We start from the raw sequence: 18,668 nt of genomic DNA, 5'->3' as shown, positions 1-18,668 counted from the left end.
TGCAAGGAAATTTTTGAGGCATCAAAGACATTTGTTGTACAAAGTTTTCATCTCTTGAAAACTGGGTAACATAATCATGTTTTAATTAATGAACTTTATTTTTCTTTTAAAGGGGTAAAAAGTAAGAACTTTTGGAACATTATCTTTTTTCATATTTTTTTCTCAAATAGATCCTAAATGTCCAGGAGATGTTGATTTTCATTATAGTGACTGGGACATTAAGACAATTACCAGCTCCTTGAAATTCTACCTCAGGTATGCCTGATATGATTTGGAACTTTGTTTTTCACACTTGATGAAATTTGTCTGGGTGGATATTGGAGCTTATGTGGTCATAGTTTCTGGAGGTTGGATAGGAATGCTAAAGAAAAAAAGAGTGAAAAGGATTTCTGTCAAAACAAAGAATGTGCGGGGCGCCTGGGTGGCGCAGTCGGTTAAGCGTCTGACTTCAGCCAGGTCACGATCTCGCAGTCCGTGAGTTCGAGCCCCGCGTCAGGCTCTGGGCTGATGGCTCGGAGCCTGGAGCCTGTTTCCGATTCTGTGTCTCCCTCTCTCTCTGCCCCTCCCCCGTTCATGCTCTGTCTCTCTCTGTCCCAAAAATAAATAAAAACGTTGAAAAAATATTTAAAAAAAAAGAAACAAAGAATGTGCATTAGAAGACATTTAATCTGGGAATTTACGCAAGTGAAGGATCAAAATAATAGGATTGTTATTGAAAAATTGCTTTTTCTTAGGGAAATGATTATTTTAAAACTCATACCCTTAAAATAATGGAAGTTTGCCCATTGCGCATAGATGTAATGCTGTCACAATGTGCTCACTAGTAATATCAGGATTTATGACAATTCAAGGTTGTTAACATGTTTTGGTGAATAATAACTATTTTGAAACGTTAAATTGCATTTACACAAACAATACATGTGTTTGTATGTTTATATGCCATATTCCATGCTTTATCCATGTAATAGAAATAAAAAAACAAGAAAGTACAACCATAAAAATGTTAAAACTGAATGAATTGACAGAAGTAGGAAAACAAAATTTACCTTATCAGCAAAATATGGGGATGTGCGATGGTAATGAATATATCATTTAGTTAATTGGCATAAATTTATATTATGTAAAAGTATTTGGGACATATACATTTAAACTCATTCATTTCTTACTATTCTTTATGTGCAATATTATTTACCATACTTTATTAAATAAATGTCTTTTTTTTCAATTATTGTACTCTTCAGATATTAAGATAGATACTTGAATATCATTAATCTAAAATAAATTGGGTCTCAGATATTGCTGTTAAATGACTTCCTGCTGTAGTATAATCTTAGAACTTTATATAAACATGGATGCTTTTTCCAGGAGTATTTCTCCTGCATCTGCAAAGAAGAAAGGTACTGTTGTCCAAGGGTTTATTCAGTGCTAAGCAGTGTTCTAGTTGCTTACATGGGCAATGTCATTTTTTTACAATAATCTTATAAGGTAGGTAGTACCATACTATTTTATAGATGAGAAAATTGAAAGGCATCCCCTTCCCCATTTAGTACTATTCATGCTCACAGCTCATATATATCTATGACTTGTAGACCACTTATATTGGAGCATCTTTTTCCTCTATTTCCTACCCCCAGGAGTTATGGCCTCCTTGGAGTTACTTGGGTAATTTTAGTGATGATAGAGAGCAATCTACTATGTATGTTTTTAGAATACTGATGATGATAATAGTGAGAGCAAATGATTCTGTCTTTAGCCTTCTTCAAAGGAGTCAAGTTTTTTCAAAGATTTATATAGGTTAAATACATCCACACATTATATGTTTCCCAGCTCATCCCATAATAACCAGTGTGGCCCTTTTGAAAGATCGGAGGGTCAGGCCTTAAAGCCTGAATGAGCAATACCCCTATTAAGAGATTTTTCCTTAAGACTTATGTATGGGCCTTTAATATGCATGAGCCAATCAACACCCATTAAGTTTCTCAAATACATTAATATTTTCAAAGAGGGCCTCTTCCCTCTGTGTTATAGGTACCTAACTCAACCCTTATCTCTAACATTTTCAGAAAAGTACTCCAAAAACTATCCTCTCTCTCTTATATTTTTAATGTCTCTTTTTTGAGACATTAAACATGCTGTTTCTTCTCAGCATATAAATATGGTACCATAAAGCACATCTCTTTGACTTTGTGTCTTTTTTCATTTATTCATTTTACCATTTACTGGATCAGTAAACATTTCCTGTATAGTTAGTCTATGTCTAGCATGGTGCTAAGAAGGAGGCATACAATTGTGAATGGATGTGATCTCTGAATTTAAAAAGGTTATAATCCAGTGAGGGGCAGAAAAAAAACAGGCAATCATACAAATATAACAAACTATAATAAGTACTCTGAAGGGAATGCACAAAGTGGTATGAAGGCTTACAACAGGAAGACCTGTTGTATTCTGGTTGTCCGTTTGAACTGAGGTTTAAATTATAATTTGGAGTCAACTTGGAGGAGGCAGTTGCAGACAAAGAGAACTGCATGTGCAAAGGCCTTGAAGCAAAAGAGGGGATGACCCCTTCAAGAAACTACATGTACTAGTATAGGTGGAGTACTGAGTGTAGAGAGGGAGGGAGAGATGTGTAGGAGCCAGACATTGCAAGGCTGTATGGGACATTTTAAGAATTGGAGTATGGATTTATTTTGAAAAGAATGGTAATAAATTGAGAGATTTTAAACAAGTTACATGATGAGGTTTGAATTTTGAAAAAAAAAATATAGAGAGATCAGATTATAGGGAATCAAAATATGTTGAGGTAGAAACCAATTAGCAGGCTATTGCTGTGGTCCATGAAAAAGATGATGCTTCTTCTTGAAGTAGGGAATAGGAATATCTATTTGTAGAAATAAGCATAATAAAGAAATTTGGGGAGTAAATTTAGATATGAGAATGGGGGAGAGGGAGATAAAATAATGATTTCTATGTTTCTGACCCATACAACCAAATGGTGGTCATACATTCAGTGATTTGAGAAACACAAGAAAAAGACTAAATGTAAGGGAGATAGCAAGTTGGGTTTTAGATATTTCAAATTTGGGTATCTTTGAAGAAATCAGAAAAAGGTATTAAGCAAGGCATTGCATATATGGGAATAAACTCAGAGAAGAGTTCTGAGCTTGAGCTAAAAATTGTGAATCATTGACAATATAGATGACAATTGGAGGCAGGATCTTGGATGAGATTGTCTAATAAGAGAGATACTTCATGTCTTCCTATTCAAGCTTCAGTATATGATGTAATATACACTCAGTGTCTCTACTTCTTAACCTCCTAGTTTACCCTTTAACCCATTGCAGTCTCCCTCCCACCAACTCTGCTCCACTGAAGCTGCTCTTGCCAAGGTCACTAGTGACTCCTTCAATGCTAAACACAATGGACAATTGTCAGTCTTTACCTTACTTGATTTCTTTGTAGCATTTGAAGGTGTTACAAAGCCCTCCTTGAAACATTATCTTCTTTTGGATTCTACTGTATCCCTTGCTTTTGGCTTTCCTCACACCTTTTCAACCATTTTAGCAGTTCCCTTTATGGACTTTCTACCTGATATATTCCAGGACTCTCCCCTCTTTTTGCTATACTGGAGGGAGGGAAAATTCAAATATCCACAGGGGCCAGGATGTGAAGATGAATGAAGCAGACTCCTTTCATATTAAACACGTTACATATTGAACCTGTATTTGCATAGTGATATCTTTGTTTATGTATAATAAGCAATATTATTTACTTCCACAAATAACCATATAGGCCTAATATAGCCAACTCGTTCAGTTTTTCAGTAGTGTTAGAAAATAACGGATTTTATGTGAAATATCTCAAATTTTTTATATTCTGATGACTGGTTCAATTACATTTCTTTTTTATACACTATTCTGGACAAATAATAAATTAAAGTCCTCATGTAGCTATTGGCTGTGACTTGGTCATCTCTCCTTGAACAGTGGTATCTGTTCTCATGGTTTTAGTCACTCACCTAGGTTTGTGATTTCCACTTCTCAAATTTAGAAGGAACTCCTTCCATCTGCCTAATAGACATCTCCCTTTGGCTATCCTAAAATCCCTCTAGCTTAGATCTCCACTTCCTTCTGAATAAATTTCTATTCTATCCAGTCTTCCAAACCAGATGACTTTCTCCCTCACCCGTACACCCAATGATTGAAGAAGTTCTGTCTTTAATGTCTTTTAAATAATTCTCATCATTTCTTTCTATCCCTGATGCCACTAATTTTGTTTAGGCCTTTATTAACTCTCAACTGGATTACTACAATAATCACAGTGGGAGGAAGTATAACAGTGATTAAGAGCATAGACTCAGGACAGACTGACTAGTTCTGCAATTTACTAGGCATGTGTAGTCTTGGATAAATTAAACTTCTCTGAACCTCAGTTTCCTCATGTATGAAATGGAGATAATAACAATATGCTCCTTACAGAGTTGGTATGAGGATTAAATTAGTAAATATATGCACATCGCTTAGAACAATGAAGACTTTACTATTATTATTATAAGTGAATTACTTCTTCTGAGCCACCCACCACTTTTATTTTATCATCACACTGGTCATTTTACATTGAAAGTTTTGTATATGACACTCTTCTCAACTAGACTATTAGCTCCTTGGAGGTTTGGGGTCTCTCTTACTCATCGCTGGATCCCCAACATCTGGCACAATGCTAGGTACCCATAGGTGCTCAGTCATTTTTTTTTTTACCAAATAAAGAAACCTATTGGGCCTCAATTTTCTCCTCCATTAAACTGGGACTGGAATAACTGCTCCATCTCACAGGATCATTGGAAGGATCAGATGGTAGGACAGATATGAAGCACTTTGAAAACTAAAGAACTATCCAACTGCAAGAACTTTATAGCAGAATTCAGAGTGGGTCTACTTTGGAATTTTTCAGAACTGGTTTGAAACTCCTTTCACTTTTGAGAACTAATTGGAGACCTTACTAGACTAATTTGCCTATACTTTTGCAGGTTTTTCATTGAATTACTAGTAACTAGGATTCCTCTGACAAAGTTTCAGGTGAAGAGAGAAATGTATATGGTCACACTAAGCTATGGGGCTCAGAAACTTAAGCCTTGCTGCCCACAAAACTGAGAATCCAAGGCCTGGCTATTCCCTCCCCAAAGGAACTTACAGCGTTCCTTTATTTCAGGAATCTTTCTGAACCTGTCATGACATACAGACTTCACAAAGAGCTGGTCTCTGCTGCCAGTAAGTATTTATGTTACTAGTTAATTGTGTTGTCTTGCCTTCTTAATAATGTTCATAGCAATAAACCTAGAAGACTGCTTGAGGGAAAGTGAGGGGAGAAAACAAAAATACATCCACAGATTGCGTCCACTGCTAAATGAGAGTCTTCCTACTTGTTGTCTAACTCAAATGTTCTATTATTTTTCATAAATCAATGTAAGTTGAGTAGTTTGGACAAAACTGGCTAATATGAGGAATGTAACAGGTATGAGGGCTTTATTGACTATGCCTCTTCTATCAGAACAAGAGCATTAGCTTATGTTACTAGGAGACAACAAAATTGTTCCCTTACAGTTGCTGTTTTAGCTTTTTTTCATCACTTTGCCTTTTCAAATGCTTTTCAATTGTGCTGTGAATTAATACTCCTAATCTGTTACTGCTAGCATCACATTTTGTAGATGATAAACCTGAGGGTTAAGGTGAAACATTGCATGGGAAATGAGACATAAAGAATCACCCTAAAATGTTTGGCAGCTGAATAAGTATTAAAAATTTTGGCTGAGGCCACTGTATGTATGATCATCTGTCCCTACCTCTATATGACCTTTCTCTTGCTTGGTACCCTCTGTGGTGTGCAGGAAAAAGATTCATAGGACTCGTCCTAATAATGAATTTTTGTGGAGGCAAGGGACCTTTGATCTTTACTCTGAGATGTCTCAGTGATTTTCACATGAACCCGGAGAAAGAGCATATCCCCATCACCATAAGAAGATGTGTGGGCAAGGGTTTCCAGTGGGAATTTACATGCAGAACTTTGGGAACAACCTGCTGTACCTAGAACTCACACTTCCTCAGAGATAGTCTTATGTTCTCATCTTTCTGTTCTGTCGTCTACTTCAACTTTATAGGCCTATTTCTTTGTTTTTATCTCTCTTTTTGCCTTTTGGTCTCTTTGTCTTTTAGTCTTTTGCTCTCCATCTCAGTCTTTTTTCTTGGTCTCTCTTTACCATTATTTCATAGTGCCTATTTATCTCTGTGTCTCTTTTTGTCTCTTTGTGTCTCTAATTGTCTTTGTGTGCATGTGTGTGTGTGTGTGTGTGAGAGAGAGAGAGAGAGAGAGAGAGAGAGAGAGATTGAGAGAGAGAGAGAGTTCACTTGATACAGTTGCCCAAAAGACAAAACTGTCTTTCTCTGTTCTATCTCAGAGTCTGACAACCTGGATTACCGGCTGGGAGCTATTCATTCCTTGGTATATAAGCTACCTGAAAAGAACCGAGAGATGCTGGAACTTATTATAAGACACTTGGTCAAGTAAGTAACTTCTGGATTTTCAGGAGGAGTTGCTATTAAAGGACTGGTCCATAGGGTAGTACCTCAGAGGAACTGTTTATCAACTCATTAAGTCCCAGCCACCAGCTGTTTCATCCTGGAAGGCTGAGTGCTCTATGAAGATGATTTTATCTTGAACCTTGTATATATCCTCTCAGGCTCATCATGCATCTCAGCTAAGAGGTAGCATGAGGTAAATTGGACTGAACACAGACTTTGAAGTCAGATAAACTTGGTTTCAAATACCAGCTATACCACTTACTTAGTTGTACGATCTTAGATAAACCTCTTAACCTCTGTTTAGTCATCTCTAAAAAGAGAATAGTATTGCCCACCATGCAGGACTGTTCTGTGGATTTGAATGAACACAGGTAAAGTGCATGGCACATAGAAGATTCTCAAGAAATGGGAGTTATTATTAGGATTGTGGTCAACTCATTGCTTGAGTATGGCAAGCAGGAAAGACAAGTATTTGAAAGAGTAGGCCCGGTGATGAGCTCCAAGATAGTGGGTTTAAGTGGCATGGGGTGGTGGTGCCTTTTGGCCAGAGAGCTTAATATTGGAATAAAAGTAAGTTGACGTGCCGTGTAAAAGTACAGCAAGTAGCTCTTGTGAAGCAGTATGGTGCAGCAGAAAGCACTCTGTCTAGGGGTCAACAAATCTGTGTTCTGGTGTCAGTTCTGCTCCTAACTTCCTTTTTTAAAGTTTATTTATTTATTTTGAGAGAGACAGAGAATGTAAGCATGAGTTGGAGAGAGTCAGAGAGAGAGAGGGAGAGAGAGAATCCCAAGCAGGCTCCACACTGTCAGCTCAGAGCCCGACACAGGGCTTAATCTCATGAACTAACCCATGAGATCTTGACCTGAGCCGGCTCAAGAGTCTGTTGCCTAACTGACTGAACCACACAGGTGCTCCGTTTTGCTACTGGCTTTCTTGATGATCATGAGCAGGTCACTCTCAAGGCTCCTCCTGATATTTTTAAAAGTACAGAAATGAGACAACAAGCTTAGAAAAATCACGATGCATTTTAAGAGTGTCTATTAAAAAATAAAGATATCATCAAAGTTACAAAAGTACAGTAATTATACATTTTAACCTCATTTGAAGAGGATCTCAAATACCTAAACTTGAAGCCCTTAGTAAAGTTGAGGCTCCCGGCTAAATGATCCTCTTGGTCTCCCCCTATGATAAATTCTGCATCACTGGATCTCAGGTTTCCCTAATGACATAATGAGATCCCACCAAGATTCAATGGAGCTCTGACAGTCTATGTATTTTTATACTTCTGTAACAAATGAGCATTAAATACACTAAGGAAGATAAATAGGCAGAATTAACAAGAGGATTCCTTTTACATTTATTGCCAATGTTTCCAATTTGGGCTAATACAGAACATTAAGAGCAGTTTCTTCCCAAATAGTTGTTTGTGATAATCTCAGTAAAAGTACAACAATCAATACATAAATCATTTGCATATTAATTTGAAGCTGCCCTGGGGGAAAGAGAAATTGAGTTCAAGTTCCACACTGACACTAATTTTGTTTGAACTAAAGAAAGTCCCTCCCACTCTCTGGACATCAGTTTATTCATCTGTAATATGAGGGGACTGAACTAGCTAATCTTAAGGGATTATTACTGCTCTGACATTCTAAGAGTCTTGTATGTTTTGGGAGGCAGGGACTCAGTTGAAAATTATCCTACCACCAGTTAGTGAGAAACACCTGCTACCATGCACTCAAAGGCTGACTGCTGCCTTATTTCAAGAATTTTGGTCCTTCAAAACTCTAGAACAAAAGGAACAAGAGACACAAACACACAAGGAAGAGAAATAGAAAGACAAATACACTTAGATATATGAAAAACTGCTCAAGTTCACTCATATAAGAAAAATATGAATTAAACCTACACTGAGATGCCATTTATTGGGAAAAACCTAAGGCATGACTGTATTCTCTGTTGATGAGACATTGGGGCAAATGGATACTGTACTACATTGCTGGTGTTAATGCAATATGTACGACAGGAGGAGAATTTGACAATATCTAACAAATGTGTATATTCACTTACCCAGTGCCAAGAAATTCTACTTTTAGACATTTACTCTGAGGACACACCTCCCCAAGTACCAAATAGCATATGTAGAAGGTTCATCATCGCAGCATAATTTTTTAATAACAAAAGGCTAGAAACACAAAAGTGTCCAACAATAGGGGACTAGTTGAGTAGATAATGGTCTATTCAAATAATGTAGCATTCGACAACCTAAAAATAATTAGGAAAATATCTGTGAACTTCTTTTGTAGTGATTTCCAAGATGCATTACAAATTTGAGGTTATATGTCAGACAACAACAGCAACAAAACCCAAAGTTTAAAACATTATATTAGTATGATAACTTTTATGTAAAAAGAAAATGAGGGAAATAAGAATATATAAGAATATTGGGGCACCTGGCTGGCTCAGTGAGTTAAGTGCCTGACTCTTGATTTTGGCTCAGGTAATGATATCATGGTTCCCGAGATTAAGCAACCCAATTGAGCTCTGAGCTGATAGTGTGGCACCTGCTTGAGATTCTCTCTCTCTCTCTCTCTCTCTCTCTTTCTCTCTGCCTCTCCCCGTCTCATGCACTCACATACTCTCTATCTCAAAATAAATAAATAAACATTAAAAAAAGAATATGTAAAAATATTAGACACATATTTTCTTCTGTCAAATTAAACACACAGTAAGATAAATAAAAAACTAATGATTCAAGGAGTGACCAAGATGGTGGAACAGCATGAAAGATTTTTTTGTGTCTCTCATCAATGAAATGCAACCATATCAACATTAAACCATCTTGTACACCTGGAAAACTGATTTGAGGATTAGCACAATAATCTGCACAACCTGAACCATAGAACTCAGCAGGTACAGGGTATTGAGAGGTGAACTGAGAGAGAGAGGAGCCATGGAAGGCAGGGAGCTGTTTTGCTTATGGAGAGAGGATGGAGACAGGGGGAGAGTATCGGAAAAGCAACCCACCCCCCAAAAGCAGCTGGAGAGAAAGGAAGAGTGGAAACAGCCACAAGGGATGGAAATCAAAAAAGGGAGAAAGGAGAAAGGAGAGGGTTTAAATTCCATTAAGACTATAAACAGGGGGAGTGCAGAGTCTGAAACTCTCTAGCTCAATACCTGGTGGTGCACTGGTAGGAAGCACAAGTCCCCAGCAGCAGAGATCAAGGTCCAAGGGGTCCTTGGGCCACATGGGGAGAGGCGGTTCCCCTGCTAGGATAACATTTGGTAGAGGCTGTGCCACCTCCCAACAGGCAAAAGTCCCAAAAGACCCTGAAGAACAACCATAGTCACTGGTGTTGGAACAAGGATGCTAAGGGTGAAGACTGGTGCCAGATGTGTGTTGTGATTTGCCATAATCCCTGAAATGCTGCTTCTACATGATCAGTTAAGTCCTTAACCTTCAAGGGAAGACAGATCAGGTTTGCAACAGACCTATCCACAGGAACTTGGCAGGCCAGAAAGGAGTGGCAGGATATATTCAATGTGCTGGATCAGAAAAATATGCAGCCAAGAATTCCTTATGCTGCAAGGCTGTCATTCAAAATAGAATGAGAGAAAAAACTTTTCCCAGACAAAAAATAAAGGGGTTTGTGACCACTAAACCATCCCTGCAAGAAATTTTAAGGGGGACTCTGTGAGGTGAGAAAAGATGAAAAAACAAAACCAAAAAGACCAAAAGTAACAAAGACTGGAAAGAACCAGAGAACACCACCAGAAACTCCCAACTCTACAGGCAACATAATGGCAATAAATTCATATCTTTTGATACTAACTCTAAACCTCAGTGGACTAAATGTTCCAATCAATAGACATCGGGTAAGCGAATGCATAAGAAAACAAGATGCATCTATATGCTGTTTACAAGAGACCCATTTTAGGTGTAAAGACACCTTCAGATCGAAAATAAGGGGATGGAGAACTATCTGTCATGCTAACGGTCACCAAAAGAAAGCCAAAGTAGTGATACTTATATCAGACAATCTAGATTTTAAAATAAAGACTAGAACAAGAGATGAAGAAGGGCATTATATAATAATTAAGGGGTCTATTTACCAAGAAGGTCTAACAATTGTAAACATTTATGCTCCAAACATGGAGCTCCCAAATATGTAAATCAGTTAATTACAAACATACAGAAACTCATTGATAATAATGCCATAATAGTAGGGGACTTAAACATCCCACTAACAACAATGGACAGATCATCTAAACAGAAAATCAACAAGGAAACCGTGGCTTTGAATGACACACTGGACCATATGGACTTACCAGATATATACAGAACATTTCATCCTACAGCAGTGGAATACACATTCTTCTCCAGTGCACATGGAACACTCTCCAAATAGAACAATTAATGTGACAAAAATCAGCCCTCAACAAGTACAAAAAGGTCAAGATTGTACCATGTATATTTTGAGACCACAACGCTGTGAAACTCAAAGTTAGCCACAAGAAAAATTTTGGAAAGATAACAAATACTTAGAGACAAAAGAACATCCTACTAAAGAATGAATGGGCTAACCACGAAGTTAAAGAGTAAATGAAAAAGTACATGGAAACCAATGAAAATGATAACACCACAGCCCAAAACCTCTGGGATGCAGCACAGGCGGCCATAAGAGGGAAGTATATAGCAATCCAGGCCTTCCTGAAAAAGGAAGAAATGTCTCAGATACATAACCTAACCTTACACCTTAAAGAGCTGAAAAAGAACAGCAGATAAAACCCAAAACCAGCAGAAGACAGAAAATATAAAGATTAGAGAATAAATCCAAGCTACTGAAACAAACAAACAAACAAAAACAAAAAACAATAGAACAGATCAATGAAACTAGGAGCTGGTTCTTTGAAAGAATTAACAAAGTTGATAAACCCCTAGCCAGTTTGATCCAAAAGGAAAAGGAAAAGATCCAAATCAATAAACTCAAGAATGAAGGAGAAGAGATCACAACCAACACAAGAGAAATACAAACAATAATAAGATAATATTATGAGCAATTATACACCAATGAAATGAGCAAGCTGGAAGAAATGGACAAATTCCTAGAAACATATAAACTACCAAAACTGAAACAGGAAGAAATACAAAATTTCATCAGACCCATTACCAGTAAAGAAGTCGAATTAGTAATCAAAAATCTCCCAAAAAACAAGAGTTCAGGGCCAGATGGCTTTCCAGGGGAATTCTACCAAACATATAAAGAAGAATTAATATCTATCCTTTTGAAGCCATTCCAAAAATAGAACTGGAAGGAAAACTTCCAAACCCTTTCTATGCAGCCAGCATTATCTTGATTCCAAAATCAGACAGAGACCCCACTAAAAAGGAGAACTATAGACCAATTTCCCTGATAAACATGGATGCAAAAATTCTCAACAAAATAGCAGCCAACCAGATCCAACAATACATTTAAAAAAATTATTCACCACAAGCTACTGGGATTTATACCTGGGATCCAGAGCTGGTTCAACATCCATGAAACAATCAATGAGTTAAATCACATCTATTAAAGAAACAAGAAGAACCACATGATCCTCTCAATAGATGTAGAGAAAGCATTTGACAAAATACATCATCCTTTCTTGATAAAAGCCCTCAAGAAACTAGGGATAGAAGGAGCATACCCTGAGATCATAAAAGCCATATATGAACGACCCAACGCTAATATCATCCTCAGTGGGGAAAAACTGAGAGCTTTCCCCCTAAGGTCAGGAACAAGACAGGGATTTCCACTCTCGCCACTGTTATTCAACCATAGCATTGGAAGTCTTAGCCTCTGCAATCAGACAACACAGAGAAATAAAAGGCATCCACATCGTTCAGAAGGAGGTCAAACGTTCACTCTTTGCAGATGATATGATACTCTACATGGAAAACCCAACAGATTCCACCAAAAAACAGCTAGAACTGATTCATGAATTCAGCAAAGCCACAAGATATAAAATCAATGTACAGAAATCCGTTGCATTCCTATACACCAATAATGAAGCAACAGAAAGAGAAATCAAGGAATAGGTTCCATTTACAATTGCACTAAAAAACATAAAATACCTAGGAATAAACCTAACCAAATAGGTGAAAGACCAATACACTGAAAACTATAGAAAGCTTATGAAAGAAATTGAAGAAGACACAAAAAATATGGAAAATATTCCATGCTCCTGGATTGAAAGAACAAATATTGTTAAAATGTCTATGCTACCCAAACCACTCTGTATATTCAATTCAATCCCTAACGAAATAACACCAGCATTCTTTACAGAACTAAAACAAACAATCCTAAAATTTGTACAGAACCAGAAAAGACCCTGAATAGACAAAGCAATCTTGCAAAAGAAAACCAAAGCTGGAGGCATCACAATCCTGGACTTCAAGATGTATTACAAAGCTGTAATCATCAAGATACTTTGGTACTGGTGCAAAAATAGACACTCAGATCATTGGAACAGAATAGAGAACCCAGAAATGGACCCACAATCATATGGCTGACTGATCTTTGCAAAACAGGAAAGAATATCAATGGAATGGAAATAAACAATAATGGAGTAAAAACAGTCTCTTCACAAATGGTGCTGGGAAAACTGGAGAAGGACATGCAGAAAAATGAACTTAGACCACTTTATTACACCATACACAAAAATAAACTCAAAATGGATGAAAGACCTAAATATAAGACAGGAAGCCATCAAAATCCTACAGGAGAAAGCAGGCAAAAACTCTTTGACCTTGGCTGCAGCAACTTCTTCCTCAACACATCTCTGGAGGCACGGGAATCCAAAGCAAAAATGAGCTAGTGGGACCTCATCAAAATGAAAAGCTTTTGCACAGTGAAGGAAACAATCAGCAAAACTAAAAGTCACCTGATGGAATGGGAGAAGATATCTGCAAATGACATATCAGATAAAGGTCTAGTATCCAAAATCTGTAAAGAACTTACAAAACTCAACACCCCAAAAAACAATCCAGTGAAGAAATGGGTAGAAGACATGAATAGATACTTCTCCAAAGAAGATATCCAGATGGCTAACAGACACATTAAAAAATGCTTAACATCACTCATTAGCAGGAAAATAGAAATCAAACCACAATGAGATACCACCTCACACCTGTCAGAATGGCTAACATTAACAACTCAGTCAACAACAAATGTTGGCAAGAATGTGGAGAAAGAGGACCTCTTTTGCATTGTTGGTGGGAATGCAAACTGGTGTGGTCACTCTGGAAAACAGTATGGAGGTTCCTCAAAAAATTGAAAATAGAAATACCCTACGACCCAGCAATTGCACTACTAGGTATTTATCCAAGGGATACAGGTGTGCTCTTTCGAAGGGGCACATATACCCCAATGTTTATAGCAGCACTATTGACAATAACCAAAGTATGGAAAGGGCCCTAATGTCCATCAGTGGAATAATGGATAAAGATATGGTATATGTATATATATATATATATATATATATATATATATATATATATGTGTGTGTGTGTGTGTGTGTGTGTATACACACACACACACACACACACACACACACACACACTGGAGTGTTACTTGGCAATCAAAAATAATGAAATCTGGTAATTTGCAACTACGTGGATAGGAACTAGAGGCTATTATGGTAAGCAAAGTTAGTGAGTCAGAGAAAGACAAATATCATACGACTTCACTCATATGAGGACTTTAAGACACAGAACAGATGAGCACAAGGGAAGGGAAGCAAAAATAATATAAAAACAGGGAGGGGGACAAATCATAAGAGATTCAAATATGGAGAACAAACAGAGGGTTTCTGGAGGGGTTGTGGGAAGGGGGATGGGCTAAATGGGTAAGGGGCATTAAGGAATCTACTCCTAATATCATTGTTGCACTATATGCTAACTTGGATGAAAATTTAAAAATTAATTAATTAAGTAATTAATTAATTAGAAAAAAAACGAATGACTCAGAAAGTTAAACATAGAGTTACCATATGACCCAGAAATTCCACTCTTATATATATACTTACCATATGACCCAGAAATTCCACTCTTATATATATACTTACCATATGACCCAGAAATTCCACTCGTATATATACTGAAGAGAAAGGAAAACATATACACAAATATCCAAAGTACTATTATTCATAGTTGCCCAAAGGTGGAAACAACCCAGAGACCATCGACTGATAAATGAAAAAAATTAAATGTAGCATAAACATACAATGGGGTATTATTCAGGGATAAAAAGAAATGAAGCACTGATACATGCTACAACAAATATGAACTTTGAAAATATTATGCTAAGTGAAAGAAGCCAGATACAAAAAGCCACATATTATATGATTCCATTTATATAAAATGTGAACAGACAAGTCTATAAAGATGGAAAGTAGATTAGTGGTTGCCTAGGGCTGGCATGTGGAGACATGGGAGGAAATGGGGAGTGACTACTATGGGGTTTCTTTTTGGAGTAGTGAAAATGATCTGAAATTAGAGTGTGATTATGGTTACACAACTCTGTGAATATACTAAGATAAAACAACAATAAAGGGTTAATTGTATGGAATGTGAAATATATTTTAATAAAGGTATTATTAAAACAAGCACAGTAAAGAAACTATCAACAAAACAAAAAGGCAACCTAGTGAATGGGAGAACATATTAATCTGATATGGATTTAATATCCGAAATTTATAAAGAAGTCATACAGCTCAACACTAACAATCCTCAATCTGATTGAAAAATGGGCAGTAGGCCTGAATAGACATTTTTCCAAAGAACACATACATATGGCCAACAGACACATGAGAAGATGCTAAATATCACTTTTACCATCAGGGAGATACAAGTCAAAACCCTAATGAAATACCATCTCACACTTCTCAGAATGTTTAGTATCAAAAAGACAAGAAATAACAAATGTTGGTGAAGATGTGGAAAGAAAATAACTTTCATGCATTATTGGTGGATATGTAAATTGGTGCATCCACTGTGGAAAACCTTATGGAGGTTCCTTGAAAAAGTAAAAATATAATTATCATATGATTCAGTAACTCCACTACTGTGGATTTAACCAAGCAATATGAAAATACTGATTCAAAAAGATACATGCAGCCCCATGTTTATTGCAGCATTATTTACAATAGTCAAGGTATGGGAGCAACCCAAAGGGCTATCCATAGATGAATAGATAAAAAAAGATATGAGATATATAAATATGTGGAATATAAATACATGTATATGTGGAATACATGTATATATGGAATACATGTATGTATAGATAGATAGATAGATAGATAGATATAGATATAGCTATATAGATATAGATATTTATATATGATGAATATGTGTGTGTGTAATGGAATATTACTCAGCCCTAAAAATGAAATCCTGCCATTTGAAACAACGTGGATGAACCTACAGGGTATTATGCTAAGTGAAATAAATCAATCAGAGAAAGCCAGATTCTACATGATTTCACTCATGTGGAATCTAAGAAACAAAAAAAAAACCCTCTTAAATATAGGGAACAAACTGGTGTTTGTCGGAGGGAAGGTGGGAGGGAGATGAATGAAGGGCATTAAGAGGTACAACTGTCCAAAAGAAAAAAAAGAATGAAAATGATTACTACAGGGTGGTGAATACAGTAGAAGGGATATAGATGAAAGCTACATTCCTCTAAGTCCACCTCCTTGAATGCTTTTTACTTTTGAGCCATATTAATGTTTTACATACCTAAAAAGTAAAATTGAGTCAAGAATTACAAACCCTAAAGTTGATGATAAAAAGGCAAATGAGGGGCGCCTGGGTGGCGCAGTCGGTTAAGCGTCCGACTTCAGCCAGGTCACGATCTCGCGGTCCGGGAGTTCGAGCCCCGCGTCGGGCTCTGGGCTGATGGCTCAGAGCCTGGAGCCTGTTTCCGATTCTGTGTCTCCCTCTCTCTCTGCCCCTCCCCCGTTCATGCTCTGTCTCTCTCTGTCCCAAAAATAAATAAACGTTGGGGGCGCCTGGGTGGCGCAGTCGGTTGGGCGTCCGACTTCAGCCAGGTCACGATCTCGCGGTCTGGGAGTTCGAGCCCCGCGTCAGGCTCTGGGCTGATGGCTCAGAGCCTGGAGCCTGTTTCTGATTCTGTGTCTCCCTCTCTCTCTGCCCCTCCCCCGTTCATGCTCTGTCTCTCTCTGTCCCAAAAATAAAAATAAACGTTGAGAAAAGGAATTTAAAAAAAAAATAAATAAATAAATAAATAAATAAATAAACGTTGAAAAAAAAATTAAAAAATAAATAAATAAAAAGGCAAATGAATCTAAGTCTATCAAATTGATAAAACAAAGACAAGTTATTTCACCTAACTTATAAACATGATCCTCTGACTTATCCTTAATGAGATATATTCTGAAAACAGGACAAGCTACAAAAAAAGTAGTAAACATCACTCAGGTTTACTAACACTATTAATAATATAAATAAATTTGAAACCATTTTGTGTTTATGTATTGTCATAGACTCTGGATCTAAAGTTCTCTCTTGTCCAGCAAGAGAGTGGACACAGGATTAAAATGCAAGAGATGGCTAATGTCTGGCAAAAGACAGTAGCCCTGAATAAGGGTCCTTGCTCCGTATTTATTAAGATCAGAAGGCTTACAGACGTGATTGGGCATGCACAAAGAGACAATGAATCTGTGAACATTAACTCATGGGCATGAGGGAAGGGGTTTTGATGATATATGGTGTTAGGGGTTTGTGTCAATATAAACCAAAATCCTGGCACCAGCCAGATGGATGTTAACAGCAGACAGGAGGCCCCATGTCTGTTTATCTTAGCCAGCCTAGGGGATATGACAGAGCCTTCAACCTCAGGGTTAACAAGGCACCTTTCTTTTGCTAATTAGCTCCACTCTGGGCATCTTCACCTGCAGAGGTCTATAGCCCTATTTACCTATTTACCTAATTTGGTCCTTCCTTCCTGTGAAAGCAGCTTTCTGCTATAGTACTAAATTGGGGGGCATTTTCACCCTGAATACCTATTCTTGTTTACCTCATGTACCTTTGTAATTGGGCCTTTGCCCCACCCTCTCTATCCTGGTGGCCCTGGCCCTACCCTCCTTATACTTATTTACTTAATCTTGTTTACTCAAACTTGGATGTGAGCCTCCTATGGCTTTGTAAATCTTTTTGCCTTAACCTATCAGTAGAGGCTAAGGGTATTTCTAAAGTTATTCCCCGCAATGTATATCACAAGGATAAAGCAAAAATTAAATAATATTATCAGAAGACAAAATTTATGGTGTAAGAAAAAGAGATGATATAAAATTTAAGATAAAAAGCCTACAATAGTTAAGTTGAATTAATGCCATATGAGCTAATGATTTAAAAAACAAAACAACAAAAGCTTCTATTCACTGAACCAGTCTTGAAGTGCTTCTACTCTAAAAAAGCAGTGAACACACATAATGACCAGATCCTTGTTTCTACAGTATCTTCACTTTTCAAAATACCAAGGCTTCTTAGAGAAATGGTTGATTCCAGGTCTTAAGCAAGGGAAATACAAGGTAAGCCTTGGAAAATTTTACCTTTGTAAGCAAAGAAGACCTCAAGTACTAATATGGTCATGTCACAAGGGCACAGGAACCTGCTTGAAAAGGCTGACACTGATTAAATCTAGAGTCAAAATAAAAATCAAAAACAATAAATACTGTATTGAATATAACACTTTGAATAAATAAAAATTTATGGGAGATAGGTAGACTAAGGAAAGCCCTTCATTGCAGAAGAATGCCAGCTAATAAATGTTAGGAGGAATAATAGAATTAGACAAACCAGTAGTTTGTAATCTCAATGTCCTGTTTCAGGCATACATCAATACTATTGAATAAAAGATTGTTCACAAAAAATATTCAAATAATTTCATGTTTCATCCACAGATTGCTTACTAATTATAAGTGAAAAAATATATCTTACAATGAAGCTATCTGACAAACACCACCTTAATTAACTGATCAAAGTTAGCATCACTAAGAATGGTACAAACTGACTTTATGTGCCTCCTGATAGGATAC

The 18,668-nt window shown here is 37.0% G+C and overlaps 1 protein-coding gene across 6 annotated transcripts in view; it reads left to right on the top strand.

Annotated features, from left to right (window-relative positions):
• Window positions 1–18,668, top strand: part of OPHN1 (oligophrenin 1) — a 636,611-nt gene that overhangs the window by 445,162 nt on the left and 172,781 nt on the right. For all 6 annotated transcript variants that reach the window (XM_043570205.1, XM_043570202.1, XM_043570207.1 and 3 more), the window contains exons 16-18: window positions 171–255; window positions 5,206–5,264; window positions 6,449–6,554. In XM_043570205.1, coding sequence (XP_043426140.1) covers window positions 171–255; window positions 5,206–5,264; window positions 6,449–6,554 — 250 coding nt within the window. The remainder of the gene's footprint in view (window positions 1–170; window positions 256–5,205; window positions 5,265–6,448; window positions 6,555–18,668) is intronic.

This window comes from Prionailurus bengalensis, chromosome X (assembly GCF_016509475.1).
Source record: "Prionailurus bengalensis isolate Pbe53 chromosome X, Fcat_Pben_1.1_paternal_pri, whole genome shotgun sequence".
Classification (NCBI taxonomy): domain Eukaryota; kingdom Metazoa; phylum Chordata; class Mammalia; order Carnivora; family Felidae; genus Prionailurus; species Prionailurus bengalensis.
This window is presented reverse-complemented; position numbering and strand designations above follow the sequence as displayed.